General features: G+C 35.7%; 1 protein-coding gene across 2 annotated transcripts; it reads right to left on the reverse strand.

Annotated features, from left to right (window-relative positions):
- Window positions 1-3,063: 3,063 nt before the first annotated feature.
- Window positions 3,064-7,704, reverse strand: LOC123528354 (heavy metal-binding protein HIP-like). 2 transcript variants are annotated; one of them, XM_053522785.1, is made up of 3 exons: window positions 7,455-7,704; window positions 6,737-6,824; window positions 3,064-3,527 (listed from the first exon to the last, which is right to left on the reverse strand). In XM_053522785.1, exons 1-3 carry the CDS (start codon window positions 7,662-7,664, stop codon window positions 3,121-3,123), a joined length of 705 nt encoding a protein of 234 aa, XP_053378760.1. In that variant the 5' UTR covers window positions 7,665-7,704; the 3' UTR covers window positions 3,064-3,120. The 2 variants fall into 2 exon arrangements, with proteins under 2 accessions (XP_053378760.1, XP_045164040.2); XM_045308105.2 differs by lacking the exon at window positions 3,064-3,527 and adding an exon at window positions 5,637-6,252.
- Between the last annotated feature and the right edge of the window lie 8,072 nt (window positions 7,705-15,776).

Raw genomic sequence — 15,776 nt, forward strand, 5'->3', positions numbered from 1 at the left:
CGACCGGAACATGAAGATAATATGCGCACCATCTCTTGAGAGTGAATAACCATATGACTTTTTGCTGAATTCCAGCCAAATACTCCTGACTAATGTTGAGTAATCAAAAGGCAATAATTCTATGAAAATCGTCCAACTGGAACACGATCTTCTCTTAATAGTGAAGCTCCCTATGAAGTTTCGCTAAATTCCAACTGGTGGTTGCTGAGAAATACTCCAGGCAACATGGCGGGACGAAAGGATGGATGCAGGACGGACGGACGTTCGGACGGACGGACGAAGCGGCGACTATATGCTTCCCCTTCGGGGAGCATAAAAATAACGAAACATAGAATATAAATATCAAACAGACAAGTAGATTAAGGACACATTGAAAAACAATATAATCATCAGACAACATGAGCTACAAAGCTCTTGTGCGTCAAACAATAGGTATCCAGTACTAGATACTCACCTGGGCTTGATTTATTGTTTGTTTAATAAGCTAATTTATAGTCGCCTACAGTAACTCGTATGTGTGACTCCTTCAGAAGACTGTAAGTAATGTTGCGAGGATAATGCAAGATACAGAAAACGCTCCAATTCCAGAAGTTTTCCTGGTTCTATAGCGTGCCAGATGTAAAGCATCCATATACGGCATTCTGATCCCAATGTTCCTAATTCGTAGTTGGAGGAGAGGGGGCTCGAATTCACGACCCCTGGTTTCGTAGTCAGACAGTGTTACCACTGGACCACTGCGTCCGCTCTGCTTGTTTAATCTCCTAGTACGGCCCTTAAAATACTGACTGCCAAGCAAGACAGCTACCCGTACCATTTTTGATGTCTTTGGTAAGACGCTGCCTGAGACTGAACCCAGCACTCAAAGCGGAAACTCTACTATTGAACTATCGAGACGGTACCAAATAAGAATAACGAAACAAAGAAAACAAATCACAACGTTTACAGTAAGAACAAAATACCGAATATGAATGTCAAACATAAATTAAGAACAACGAAATAAACCATAACCACAACAAAATATATGAAAACAAACAATAACAAACAATCAGTAGCATAAATATAATTTAGCAACGTTTGATATGATATTGACTTTTTACAGGGAGATGGTCAAATATCAAACTATATTTAACATTTCCCCCAAAATATAACAGCCTTAAAACGAAATGTTCTTGTTTCTAAATTCTAGGTATGTGCACTTGTGTGGCTTCTTAAATGGGTTGAGGTTTTAAACGTTTAGCAAGAAAATGCTGGAGAAAAATATTTCAGATGTAAAAACTCTTGTTTAAATTTCAAACTTTTAACGAAGAAAATATAAAAATTCTTTATAGAATCAAATTGTAATGATTGAAGGGGAACAACTCGAAAATCTTGACAGTGCCTTATGTTGAGCTTAAATTATTTGGAGTATATTTTTTTCACTTGTAAGATCCGTAGTTTAAAACGCAACAAATCAATAGATTCTTTTAAAACTATCCTAAACACAGATAAAGTACTCACTAACGTTATTTATATATACATGCCGTAAGACATTTCATTGTAACCCTTGTATTGCTATACTATACTGTTTTGCTGATATCTATCTCATATAAAAATGTCTATATTTATATCCTTACTATACCTGGTATTTTGGGAACCTAATTCTATTCATTACGTAAAGTACCATTAGATATACTTTGTATCTGGGAACGATCATAGATCGTCAACAAAAGAATGTTCCCACAAACCAGTTCGTAGTAGATATACATTACTTTGCTGCTGATTTCAATTCATGAGATGTTGCATTCTGATCACATACTTGATCAGGTTATATCACTGGCTGTCCTATGATTTAGTATGATTATGGCAAGTGGAAAAGGCAGGTCGGTTTTTCATCATCTAATATGTACATGAAAAACCTTTATATGTCAGATGCACATTCAAAGTATGCTGTGAGCATAACTAACGGTCCTAATACCCGGGTGACATTGTGAATATGTAAAACCACTTATCATAAACTCTTAGATCACTGCCAATGCTCACAGCATATTGTTAAGTGTGCGCTGGACATTAAACAGAATTGTCTTCTTATACATATTGTCTCCTTTTATTATGATGTATATTGTGTATTGCCGGGTGACGAGAAGTTAAGGTCGTTTACATCACTTGCCCCTCACCGATGTGGGGTCGAGCATCACTCGGGGCGTTGAATTCTTCATGTGACGAAGTTATCCATTTGGCTTACGGAAGGTCGGTGGTTCTACCCAGATGCCCTGTCGTAATGAAATAATGCACGTAGGGGAATCTGAGGTCCTCCACCATTAAAACAGCATGCCTCCAGATCGTTCGACAATAATAAAAAAATATATTTTTAGATATCTTGAAATAAATGCAGTATTTCTTAAGAAGGCTTTAAATATCTTAATTACTGAAAAACTTTGTGTTACGGAAACACATGAGAATTTGCTGTTTTTACTACTTTTTACGATGAAAATCGAAAAGCGTTTGTCACACTTTTACTCCAGGTTAACTGTCTCGATTATAAATATCTATAGTTTGAAGTCATTATTCACTACTTCAGCTATATAGCGCTATTGGCTACGACGACGGGAACATGTCTTTATTGCCGCGGCGGTCCGGGGTTCGATTCCCGACGCGGTCATATTTTTTCTTGATTTGGAACTTTTAAAATATTTTAGAAACAAAAATTCATATTCTAATGTTCATAATATGACCAAACTTCAATTTGAAAGAAAGATTATTTTTAGCCGTGCTGGCATGGAGGCATGCTGCTTTAAAGCTGGAAAGTCGCCATGTGACATTTAATTGTGTCGATGCAACAAAAACAAAATAACCATCAAACTACTTGTATTAATGCACTAAAGTCCTGATACAGAATAACTTGAAACTTGCAGCTAGTCCATACATCTTCTCAAAGATGTGGTATATCTTTGCTTACTTATATAACATGATAACGAGACCTATGTTATGTAATCAAGTCTGCTCCCCATAAATTGATAACATATCATTTGAATGCACACTATACTTAACACAATACTCTTAAAACAAACACAAACTAAAATCAAATCACGAGTTTGAAGTGTTTATTGCTTTTGTTGTGTTATTTGATATACATGTATAGAATCATTCCATTTCACTAAGTAAGAAACCAGAAAATACAGTAAAACAGTTTCCGTGAATTTCGCCGGGTTGAAACGTTTGGATCCATACTTCAGACCCTTGATCAAGTTCCACGACCCATTGACTTCCGGCTGTCTGGAAAGTTTTTGTACCGACCGCATCAGGGTATGCGTGATTAATCACCACACCGTCTTTGACGAACGCCAAATACTGGGCCTTGTCAGGTGAAGACATTGCCGACAAATGAAAGGCATATAGACCCTTGAAAGGGGCTATAAATACGCCTGTGTGATTATGAAATGCCCCTCCCGTGTTTGTGATCGCTCTGTCGAACAGAATCGTGTGATGGTCGCCAAGGTTCACCAGATCTGGAACACTGACACACGCCATGAAGCCAACGGGAGATCCAGCTATGTTATGAAAATATTCACATACTGGTGTCATTCAATTTTGGACAAGACACCTACAAAAGCATTACATATAACTAAGCCATTTTTTGGTTTATAGCAGCATCCAGTAAAATGGATCCGGAAATGTAAAGGCCGTCTTTACATTTGATTAACTTAGCTTTTCAGATCGCCATGCAAGTTACTACAGTTATTTCTAATGCACGCATGTAGAACTAAAAAAAGTCTGTTTCCAAACAAAAAATGCTCGGGTACTTGTGGCGTTTTAAACATCTCTTCTTTCATTTTTGATTTAACTATATTTAACGAATTTGAATCGCGAAAAGCAATATCAAGTATATTCCATAATTCGGTAGCAGAAGGTATAAATGATTTATTGTATGTCTGTACGTCGATTGACTGTTGTATAATTGTTGCTATTCCTTAGTAGATAATTTGTCGTTTCTTATATTAATGAAGGGAAGATATTTTCTAAGTATTGTAGAAGAAGTCCATTTTTTGCTTTATAGACCGTGACCAACTTCTGAATGTTTCGCCTGTCTGAAAGAGAAACCCAACCTACTTCTTTAATCAGAGAGTTGATTGAAAGACCGCGTTGAACCCGTTACTACACGAGCGGCTTCATACTGTAACTGTTCTAAAGATTGTTTTTCGTATAATGTGCACCCGTCCCACACAACCGAAGCGTACTCTAATATGGGGCGCATGTAAGAGATTTAGATTTTATTTAATGTTGATCGTTTTAGTTTAAATTCCAATGCCCGCATTCTACTTAGCACTTTAGAGGCTGATAAGCTTATATTTTCAATGTGTTCGTGCCATTTTAAATCTGTAGATAGTGTTAAGCCTAACTGTTGTTGATGATCTACAAAATCAATGGAGTTGTCATTAAATACAGTGTTGGCTTATTATTTATATTTGTTGAGAAAAACATGACTACATTTTTAGTTCTGTCATTTTAAAAGGGTGCCTGAAAGTGAAAATGTTCTTCTGTCGTTTTGTTAGGGGCGAAAGAATCAAATAGCAAAAATACAGATAATCAATTGCAGCGATCCAATTGTAGCGATCAACAATTGCAGCAGCGATCAACAATTGCAGCTATCAACAATTGTAGCGATCAACAATTGCAGCAGCGATCAACAATTGCAGCGATCAACAATTGCAGCAATCAGCAATTGCAGGGATTAACAATTGTAGCGATCAACAATTGCAGCGATCAACAATTGCAGCAATCAACAATAGTAGCGATCAACAATTGTAGCGATCAACAATTGCAGCGATCAACAATTGCAACAATGACTGAGCTTATCATTTACAGTCCTGTGCTCCCCAAGGATCTGCAAATGTATATATTAACTATCACAACAACTGTTTTAAGTGCCGTATCACGACGTATCACGACTGCAATAAGTCTCCTTGTACATGGACTCAGTATTCTCATTTCCTGGTTGTTTAGGATCTTTGAGTTCATACGATATTTTTATTAATAATCAATAGAACAACATTTAAGCCTGTGTTAGGGGGCGTGAGTAGTATTTCGCAAATCTGTTCCTCAGACTCAGTCAATACGTTGCATGCTTCTAAAGATCTTCATATAGGTTTTATTGGTTGCCAGACATTACTTTGCTGCTGTTTTCAGTTTATGAGATGTTGCATTGTGATCACATACTTAATCAGATTATATTACTGGTTGTCCTTTGATGTAGTATAATTACGATTATGACATTTGCAAGAGCATTATTCTTTATCTTCATAGAAATATGCATTAAAATAAAAAAAAAACTTTATGTGTCGGCTGTACGTTCAAAGTGTGCTGTGAGTAAATTTAATAGTTCAAGTACTCTGTTATCATCATGAATATATGTAACCACCTATCGTACCCTCTTAGGTCACTGCAATTTCCAACAGCATGTTCTTGATTATGCGCTGGACTTTTGTAGCAGATTTTCTAAACTTGTTGTTTCCTGCAGGCAATGTACTTCTATTTTGTTGTATATTGTGTATTGATGACACATTAATAAACTAAACCTAATTAACTACTTGCATAATAATTGCATAATGTATCAATGCACCAAAGTCCTTGTTTAGAATAAACTTGAAACATACACCGCCTCAAAGATGTAGGTGTATCATTGATTACGAGATTTATGTTATGTAATCAAGTACATTGAACATAGATTGATAACATATCATTTGACTTTTACTGCATGCTAACATTAACACGGCATTGTTAAACAAACACAAACTAAAATTACGATTTTGCAGACAGATTTTGCAATGTTTATTGCTTTTGGTATGTTGTCTGATATACATATAAACAATCATTCCATTTCACTGAGTAAGAAACCAGAAAATACAGTAAAACAGTTCCCATGAATTTCGCCAGCATAGTGTGTCTGTATCCATACTTCAGAACCTTGATTAAGCTCCATCACCCATTGATTTGCGGCTGTCTGGTCAGACTGTGTACCACGCGCATCAGGGTACACGTGACTTACAACTACCCCGTCCTTTACGAACGCTAAATACTGTGCCTTGCCAGGTATAGTCATTGCCGACAAAGTAAAAGCGTAAAGACCTTTGGAAGGGGCTATAAATACGCCTGTGTGATTATGAAATGCCCCTCCCGTGTTTGTCATTACTCTGTCGAACAGAATCGTGTGCTTGTCGCCAAGATTGACCAAATCTGGAACACTGACACACGCCATGAAGCCAACGGGAGATCCACCTAACAGTATACAAATATTCATAATTGATGTCGTTCAATTTTGGACAAGCCACCTACAGAAACATTACAAATATAGAAGCCATTATTTGTTTCTAGCAGTATCCGATAAAATGGATCTGGAAGTTACATGAAATTAATTTTGCTTTGCATTACTTTTTTATATCATTCGTGGTTGAGCATATCCGCTAAAACAAAGACATCCCTTAATATATGTGTATACCTTACTGTAAAAAGTAACATTGCAAACTAGAATCTTTTCACCTGTACAATTAAGCGGAAGAATGCACAATAACCGGTATATGATAACATCTCTTTTACTCATTTAACGGCAATGCTAGAGCTTTGTATCCAGTGGATACTGGAGCTTTCACAAAAGTTGCTAAGTAATAATTGACTTTCTGATAATGCAAATATTTCTTGCATGCTTTTATTAGGTGACTAATGTTAAGTCGCATTCTTATGTACAATTGGAAATTACATATACCATTCATCAAATATCTTTTTGAAGCAAACATGGCGTTGCGTGTGTACACAGACAATGCGTCAATTTTTGACTCATGCTGTTCCAGATCCTGGAATATGATATCAAAACAAAATGATTGAGAAATTGATCAGTAAACTTTTAAATTAACTTGATTAATCACAAAGTTCATTGTATTGTCATGAAATTGCGCTGCATAGGTATGACCGTTGCCCTTACTTGTTACATGCTCTTACGCCGAGCGCATATTAACGAACGTACGAAATAAGCCGTCACCGGATAGGGTCAAACTTAGGCAGACTCGCATGTGTGGACCGATTTACCATGCCGTACTGTCCTATTCACGTAACCGGCATCCCGTCACGCAAACTGTGTAAAAAATATAGCCCACCACAGGGGTCTTGCAAAAGGCTTTGGCTATCTATCATTAAATAATGTCATTTCGGATGTTGCTATGTACACACGATCTGTAACAAACTCCCACGAATATTGATTAAAAAATTCACACATTTTGCAAAATAAGTTCTTAAACGGTCTTTAATGGTATATATAGATTTATGCAAAATCTCACAATAAATCAAATACAAACAAAAACATCCCTTCCTGTTCCGACTGGTGTATCCAGCGTGTCCCGCAGGTTTGCCGAATTGACGTGTGCATAACGTACCCAACTGAAACATGCGAAGAACAAATAATTACAAAATACCCAAAATTCGTTTACCTTTATACGTCTTTCAGCTTGATTAAGTCGTGTTTGAAGAGCTTCTAGCTCCTTTTGATGAGCAAGGTCACGTGCCTCAACGTTCTCTCTAATCTTTGCTTCCAGAAGGTCCTGTATGTATACTTCTAGTTCTTTTCTGCTCGGGATATCCTCAGCCCATAATATCTGAAAGAAGCAAAATGAAATGAACAGAAATGTGCTAAACTTCATTATTTTACTCTTAATGATAAATTATGTAGTCCTGTTAACGTCCATGAAAATGAATGACGAACTGATAAGATACTTCTATCTATAATTTTACTTTGTTGGACCCAGATAAAGAAATAGGATTGTTCTAAATGCATAAAGTAATTATGTCTGTCTATTGGTGATCAACCTTCCGCATAAAGAAACATAACGAGGTCGACAGAATTTAATTTGTGACATAGTACACTAAAAATCAAACAACTACTAACAAATAAGCCAGTTGCAGATTAAAAGACGCCACTGATATAAAACTTCATCGTGAACATTTGAGCCGTGTCATGAGAAAACCAACATAGTGGCTTTGCGACCAGCATGGATCCAGACCAGTCTGCGCATCCGCGTAGTCTGGTCAAAATCCATGCTGTTCGCTAACGGTTTCTCTAATTGCTATAGGCTTTGAAAGAGAACAGCATGGATACTGACCAGACTGCGCGGATGCGCAGACTGGTCTGGATCCATGCTGGTCGCAAAGCCACTATGTTGGTTTTCTCATGGCGCGGTTCATTTAAGATACCAATGTCAAGATGGGAACTCTTCATGCCAGCTGGACACTCTATTTACCTAAAGGTTGAATATCAAGCAGAGTCAACTCTGAGTTGGCTCTAAACACTGCTAATATCTTGTACAAAACAGCCCAACCTCTTGTGGGGGTTGAGCGCAGAGAGACTTACCTTGTCTGATGAAGTTATACATAACTATTGAAATGTTATTATTATTATTATTGTTGTTGTTGTTGTTGTTGTTGTTGTTGTTATTTGGCTTGCTTAAAAGTTTGTTGCTATATGAAACGGTATAAATAGAGCTAAAATATTACTGATCAAAGTTGTAAAATGTACTCGATTGACTTTTGCCAATGATGTTGTTTCCCCTTCAATCTACTCTGTATTTCGTCGCGCTTTTGTTACTTAAATTCATCATGTGGTATGTTTACATATTACTCTGTTACATAGTCATCAATGTAGGCCTACCATCTGTTATTTTTTTTAATGTTTGTAGACATGGTTTTGCATTACAATTTTCTGGAGCAGTTTACAAATTCATTACCGCATTACCGTTGGTTTTTGGTTACGTACAAAAAAAATCAACTCCATATTCAATGAATATGTAAACTTCAGTCTTAACCATCGATTTATAATAGATATGAGTTCATACGAGTAAAAGTGATCTTACCTCTATAATTACATACACTATTTTCAAAAATGATAAAATGCTTTTGTCATGAACATGTAACTATTCTTTTATTAGAGTAAAACATAACGAGATAAAACCAGAGTATTGTATTTCATTTATCATAATAGAACAAACAATTAAGCATTACCAACGCAGTATTATCACAACCAAAATAATCCTTATCCTGCCAAATTTCTATAATAAACTTGTCCATGTTTCAATTTGGACAGTACCATTAACTGTTAAAAGGGGTGCTTACCAAAAAAGATACTGACTGAATTGCGAACAGTGCAGATCTTGATCAGACTGCATGGAAAATGATATGTTTGTATGTTTACTGGAGTTCCTTTTGATTCACGGCTTCTGTTTGCGTGCCAGATTTAGGTCCAAACACATAGTGCACACAAACACGGAAGAGGCTTTCCATAGTCACAAAGGCATCTTCACAGGGCCTTTTATGAGTTGATACACAATTAATGTGTTTACATTATGCAAAACTATTTGGCATTTATCAAAGACGGTCTGGCGATTTATCACGCCTACCCTGATGCAGTCGAAATACAGGTTTTTCAGACAGCCGGAAATCAACTGGTTGCGGGGCTATCTGAATTATGGTGAGTAAAATAGAATCGAATGATATGACACCAGCAAAATGCAAAATACGCCTATATACAATGCAAAAGAAAGTATCACACCATTTAGGTCGGTAAGTATGTTTCCAAAGGCTGTATACATGACTGCATATCCCGTTATCCAAACCTGCGAAAAGGGGTCTTGCACTTCAGCTACTACATGTATAGATTTTCTTTATCAAACTAAACTATAACACCTTCACATTAATGTCTTTCATTTTAAGATCAATATTTTTACAATTATTGCTGTAATAGTTTCAAATAAATGTTGTTGTTTTTTCAAATATTGCCGTGATAGCTTCAAATTATTATTTTTCCAGTAATTGCTATAACAATTTCAGATCAATATTTTTCAATATGTGTACAACAGCTTCAGATAGAAGTGATTCAAAATATTGCTACAACATCTTCAGATCAATGTCTTTTCCAAATATCGCTTTAATAGCTTTAGATCAATGTTTTTTTTCCAAATGTAGTTATAACAGCGTCACATCAATAGTTTCCAATATTTCTATTACGGCTTCAAAATAATGTTGTTTTTTTTCCAGATATTGCTATACTGCTTTATAAATATCTTGCTATAATAGCTTCAGATCAATGTTTTTATCCAAATATTGCTATAATAGCTCCGGGTCAATGTTTCTTTCTAAATATTGCTATAACATCTCCAGAACAATGCTTTTTCCAAATATTGCTGTAATACTTTCTGATCAATGTTTTGTCAAAATCTTGCTATAATAGCTTTAGATTAACGTGTGTTTCAAAATCTTGCTATAATGTTTTTCCAAATATTGCTATAATAGCTTCTGATCAATGCTTGTTTTCCAAATGTAGTTATAACAGTGTCACATCAATATTTTCCAATATTTCTATTACGGCTTCAGAACAATGTTTTTTTCCAGATATAGCTGTACTGCTTTATAAATATCTTGCTATATTAGCATCAGATCAATGTTTTTTCTTTTCCAAAATATGGTTATGATAGCTCCAGGTCAATGTTTAATTTTTCTCCAAATACTGCTATAAAAGTTCCAGATCAATGTGTTTCCAAATATTGCTATAATAGCTTAAGGTCAACGCTTTTTTTTTCAAATATAGTTATAACAGCATCTCGTCAATATTTCCAATATTTCTATTACGACTTCAGAACAATGTTTTTTTTTCAGATAATGCCATACTGTTTTATAAGTATCTTGCTATAATAGCTCCAGATCAATGTTTTTCCAAATATTGCTATAATAGTTCCAGACTCCAATGTTTTTCCAAATATTGCTATAATAGTTCCAGACTCCAATGTTTTTTCCAAATATTGCTATAATAGTTCCAGATCAATGTTTTTCCAAATATTGCTATAATAGTTCCAGACTCCAATGTTTTTCCAAATATTGCTATAATAGCTCCAGATCAATGTTTTTCCAAATATTGCTATAATAGTTCCAGACTCCAATGTTTTTCCAAATATTGCTATAATAGTTCCAGACTCCAATGTTTTTCGAAATATTGCTATAACAGCTCCAGATCAATGTTTTTCCAAATATTGCTATAATAGTTCCAGACTCCAATGTTTTTCCAAATATTGCTTTAATAGCTCCAGTTCAATGTTTTTCCAAATGTTGCTATAATACTTTCTGATCAATGTCTTATCAAAATCTTTGCTACAATAGTTTCAGATCAGTGTTTTTCCAAATATTGCAATAATAGCTTCAGATCAATATTTTTTCCATTTTCCAATTATTGCGATAATATCTTCAGATCAGTGTTTTTCCCAAATGTCTCTATATAGGTATATAGATGAATATTTTTCCCAGGTATTGCTATAATAGCTTCAAACCGATGATTTTTCTTCCAATATTTATATAACAATTTGACCAGATAAACTAGACGTATATGTTCAACCGTTTCTAAAACAAAGCATTTGCTATAACAAAGAAGTTTTCAAGGTTCGTCGGAGTTGTTGCTTCCCCTCCTAGCGAATCTTTCCTCTGAAAATAAAAGTTTAAATAACACGATAAAGAGGAACACGAGATAATGTATCCTTTTCAGATTTCAGAAGTTATTGTTTACAAAACAAAAAAGGTCTCATTTCATATACATATAATTAGTGTTGTTTTTAATATTTTTCTCAATTCAGCATGTGTGGTACTACTATCATGCTAAAAAGCTTACAAAATAAACGCACTAAATTTTATAATTAAATATATATAATCACGGTTTTAAAAGTGGGCCAAGATAAGCTACATTTTGTTTGGAGACAATATTCAAGATTTTAGCAGATTACATTTTAATAAATATGCAAAGATGCAATGTGACATTAGTCTCAAAACACAGTTGAATACCCTTGTAGACCAAGCCTGTATACATGAAGTCTTTTTTTAAATCCAACTGCACGAAATACTAAAATGATTTAGTTTAGTATATACTCATTTAATCAGCTCTAATGTGACGAAAGCTGCAAACTTATTTAAACACTCCCCGAGTCCGTTTCCTGGAAAAACCAGTACCGGTGCCATATGATAAGGCGTGATCGTGGCCCCAGTACGGCTCGAACCTACGACTCCTGGGTTGAGCAGCTGACACTTTAACCACTAGACCACAGCTCCAAAAGAGTATTTAATTGCTAAGAGTGCTAACCTGAGTTACAACTGAGATCCTCGTTCAATGACTTCCTCACCGTAATTAACGTCTGACATATAAACTCCTCTAGTGCCTCTGAAAGACAAACATTAATTTTCAAGCTATTTTTTAAACTTCAAGCTATTTTTAAAAACTTCATGTTACCATTACACAACAAGATTTTTGTAAGTAGATCTAGATTACTGTCCACAGTTTTACCAAATAACCCGTGTACGTGTGTTGCATTTTTGCGTGCAAGGATGCTTTTATTAAAAAGCAAAAACAATGAAGCAAAACTCAAGACAAAAACAGCAAGAATCAAGACGCAAAAATACCAACAAAAAAAATCAAAACTCTAAAAGAATGAAACATATTGTATCGGGATTTCGTAAAATGCAGCCGATCTCACTGCTATAGAAATTCAAAATACTACCAATTATATATTTTTAAAGACGCTTTACGTTGATGTCTTGTGTTGTTCTACTTTCTGGTCCTTTTGGATCATGGAGTCCATTCAATATATGTTATAGAGTTCTGCTTAAGCCGGTGCTAGGGGTCGTGAGAGGTGTTGCACATTTCATTACATCTCAACCGAGTCTGCTATTATTATTTTTGCTGATTGCATTCTTTGCTTCCAAATGATCTTTTTACAGAGTTTATTCTTTATAGCTACAGGCATATATTTTAAAAAAAGGAAACTAGCAAAAGACAAGTAGCAAAACGCAAGAAGCAAAACATAAATGCAAAATGCAAATAACAAATAGCAAACAGCAAAAACACAGTATATAAACGAACTGAACCCCAACCGGATCTTGCGAGCGGATTTCAGTATCAACCATTTTGCGTCGTGACAGTTGAGTAAAAAAATCGTGTTCATGACGATACTGTTGAATGATAAGTAAGTCAATCTGTATGTATGTTGTAGCCAACAAATTTTATTGTTGACCTATGATACGCAACATTATCATTTTTAGCATTAAGACAATAAAATTCATGAAACTCGCCGCAGGCTAGAACGAGATCAGCACTACACACGAAAGAAAACTGGGTTTTATCAAGTTTAGATTGGTTGAACACGGAGTTTTGAGTTTGTACCGCTGCAATTAATTAATAACAAAATGTATTATGGTTATTTGTTATATGAACGAACGATTTTGAACATAAAAACAAGATTTAAAGCCAGGGTGTGAAATAGGCTTACTGTACGTTTCTTGCCGGTGATTCTGAACCTCACTTGCGAGTTTACACGATCTGTCTGTACCATGTCTTGGGAGTATTTTCAAAGATTTTGTACGTTTCTTTCTAACGAAAGACTTAATCCAGTGGTATTTTCCTACCGTTTTTTCATGTAGTTCATAATCACAGAATATATTTTACAATGCAAGAGCATCATGCAGTAACGGCTACTGTAAGTTTATGATTTTACGATCCGAACCTCCAGAAGTTACCGAACATACTACATTACCCTACACATTAATGCATCAGACTGGCATGAAGCTCCGCCCCGTCTAGGTAATAAAAACGCACTATAGTGTAATATAAGCCATTCGATCTACAGTTTATAGGCCGAAAACTAGGGATAACTCTATGGGGCTAAAAAGGTCCATTGACCTCGCAGGTAAGTGTAAAGTTGCATGGGCAGTGTTGCATATTTCATTACTGCCCATGAACAAACTCAATAAAACCGAGTCTGCTATTTTCTGTACTTTGTTTGATATCTTTGCTTTCGAAAGATCTACATTTATTTGGAATTCAGCCTGTAGTAGTACTGGACACTTGCATCAAACCTTGAGCCAATACTTTTTTGTCAAACAAGAGGATATATTTCGGTAAAATTGCTTGACAGAGTTATGGACCGTGATGGTATGAAAATTTCCACTGACCCTGAAGACATACGGGATTTTTAAGTAAATGCCTGCAGTAGTATTTAATATATATATCTGCAAGCAAACCTCGGATAAATATTTCATAACTGCAAAAAAAAGGGGGGTGGTGAGTAATTAAGTAAATATGCCTGACACAGTTATGTGTCTTGGTGATATGACACTGCCCTCCGATCGTTTCAACGAATTATCTTCAGCAGTACTGAAGACATGAAGTGGCACGCAAAACGCAAAGAAAGGGGATCAGTCAATCAAATGCTGGCCAAAGTTATGGGCCTTGATGGCAAGATACTGTTGACCCTGAAGACATGTGCGAAGTTTCAACCAAGATATATAAAGTTTCATGCAAAACATTAAGCAAAGCATTACGCTGACGTCAACACCAACGACAATGAACACGTGAGTAGAATGGCTTAGACTTTTCGTTGAATCGTCGAGCTAAAATACAAAAGAACAATGGTTGCAAAGACAAAAATTGGATACAAAGGCAATGGAAATCCCCCTACGTGACTCGCAAGATATGGTCCAGTGAACTCACAAGTGAGGTACAGATCATTAGATTGATATTTGCAAGACGGGTTCAGTATTCAAACAGTCGCCTTGTTTACTTTCCATAATTTTCTACATAACGAACATATCCTGGTATGTTTATGTCGCCGGTTTAGTGAAGGAAATACATTTAAACAACACCTCAAACACGAGTATTGGTATAGATAAACGATTTTATGCATAAAATTCCTTGTGTAATCGGCGAGTGTTGAAATAAACGAAACACGTTGAGAAGAGTACAGCGTTTTATCGGCAATTATAGGACGAAAGCTGGTCAAGAATGTATTTATCCGGAAAGTTAAAGTATTTCTTGATATGATACAATCGATTACATACCGCCTCAGCATCGTTGCAACAAGTTGTTCATAATTATTTAGATAGTCCCACATATTTTCGTCAATCGGATCGTGAAATCTGCTCGCAAGATCCGGTTGGGGTTCAGTTCGTTTATATACTGTGAAAAAGCATGTCGCACCGTGATTCCATATATTGCAGCTTTTTTTCTTGAAACGCTTAAAATATGGTATTCTAAAATCCGTATACGAACCGTCCAGTTCCTGTGACGTCCAGCTTTTGTAGCTTTCCCAGGACGGCTGTCGGTCATCTATCGGCTCCACTTTGTTCGGCTCGCTGAAACGCTGTAATCATCTTAAATAATTATTGTGTAAAATTGCTTAGTTATTTTTCGAACTAAGTAAAAACATTATGTTGGAAGAGAATGATGATAAATAAATAAGTAGCGTCGTTGTCGCGCCCTACATAAAATGAACATTTAAATATGTGTGTGATATTCAACCATTTTCTAGTAAAACATCAGTTACCTATCTCGAAATTCCGAGTTAATAAATAAAACGCATCTGGCACTAATGCTGCAGTAGAAAGGATTATATAATTGATCGTCCTTTTAAATGAAAGGGGATAATTATTCACTTACAACTCTGGAGTATCTACTTCTCCTCTTTATCTTTTTGGTAGACCTGTTTGCAGCTGGTGGGTGTGGTCTGCAGCAGCATAGACCACAGATCACCTGTACACAGAAGAGTGTATATCAATATCCGCTTGATATAAATCTTTTCTCACTAAATTTTTTCATGGTTTTAAAGAAATGTCTATCATAGTTGTGGACATGCTTGAGCATCTGGAGCCACCTTGGTCTCATCTGCAAGCAAAAGCTCTGAGTCCAAAATTTTGTTCAAAAAACAGCAGTTTTAATGACCCCCTCTCCACTG

This window comes from Mercenaria mercenaria, chromosome 14, assembly GCF_021730395.1.
Source record: "Mercenaria mercenaria strain notata chromosome 14, MADL_Memer_1, whole genome shotgun sequence".
NCBI lineage: Eukaryota > Metazoa > Mollusca > Bivalvia > Venerida > Veneridae > Mercenaria > Mercenaria mercenaria.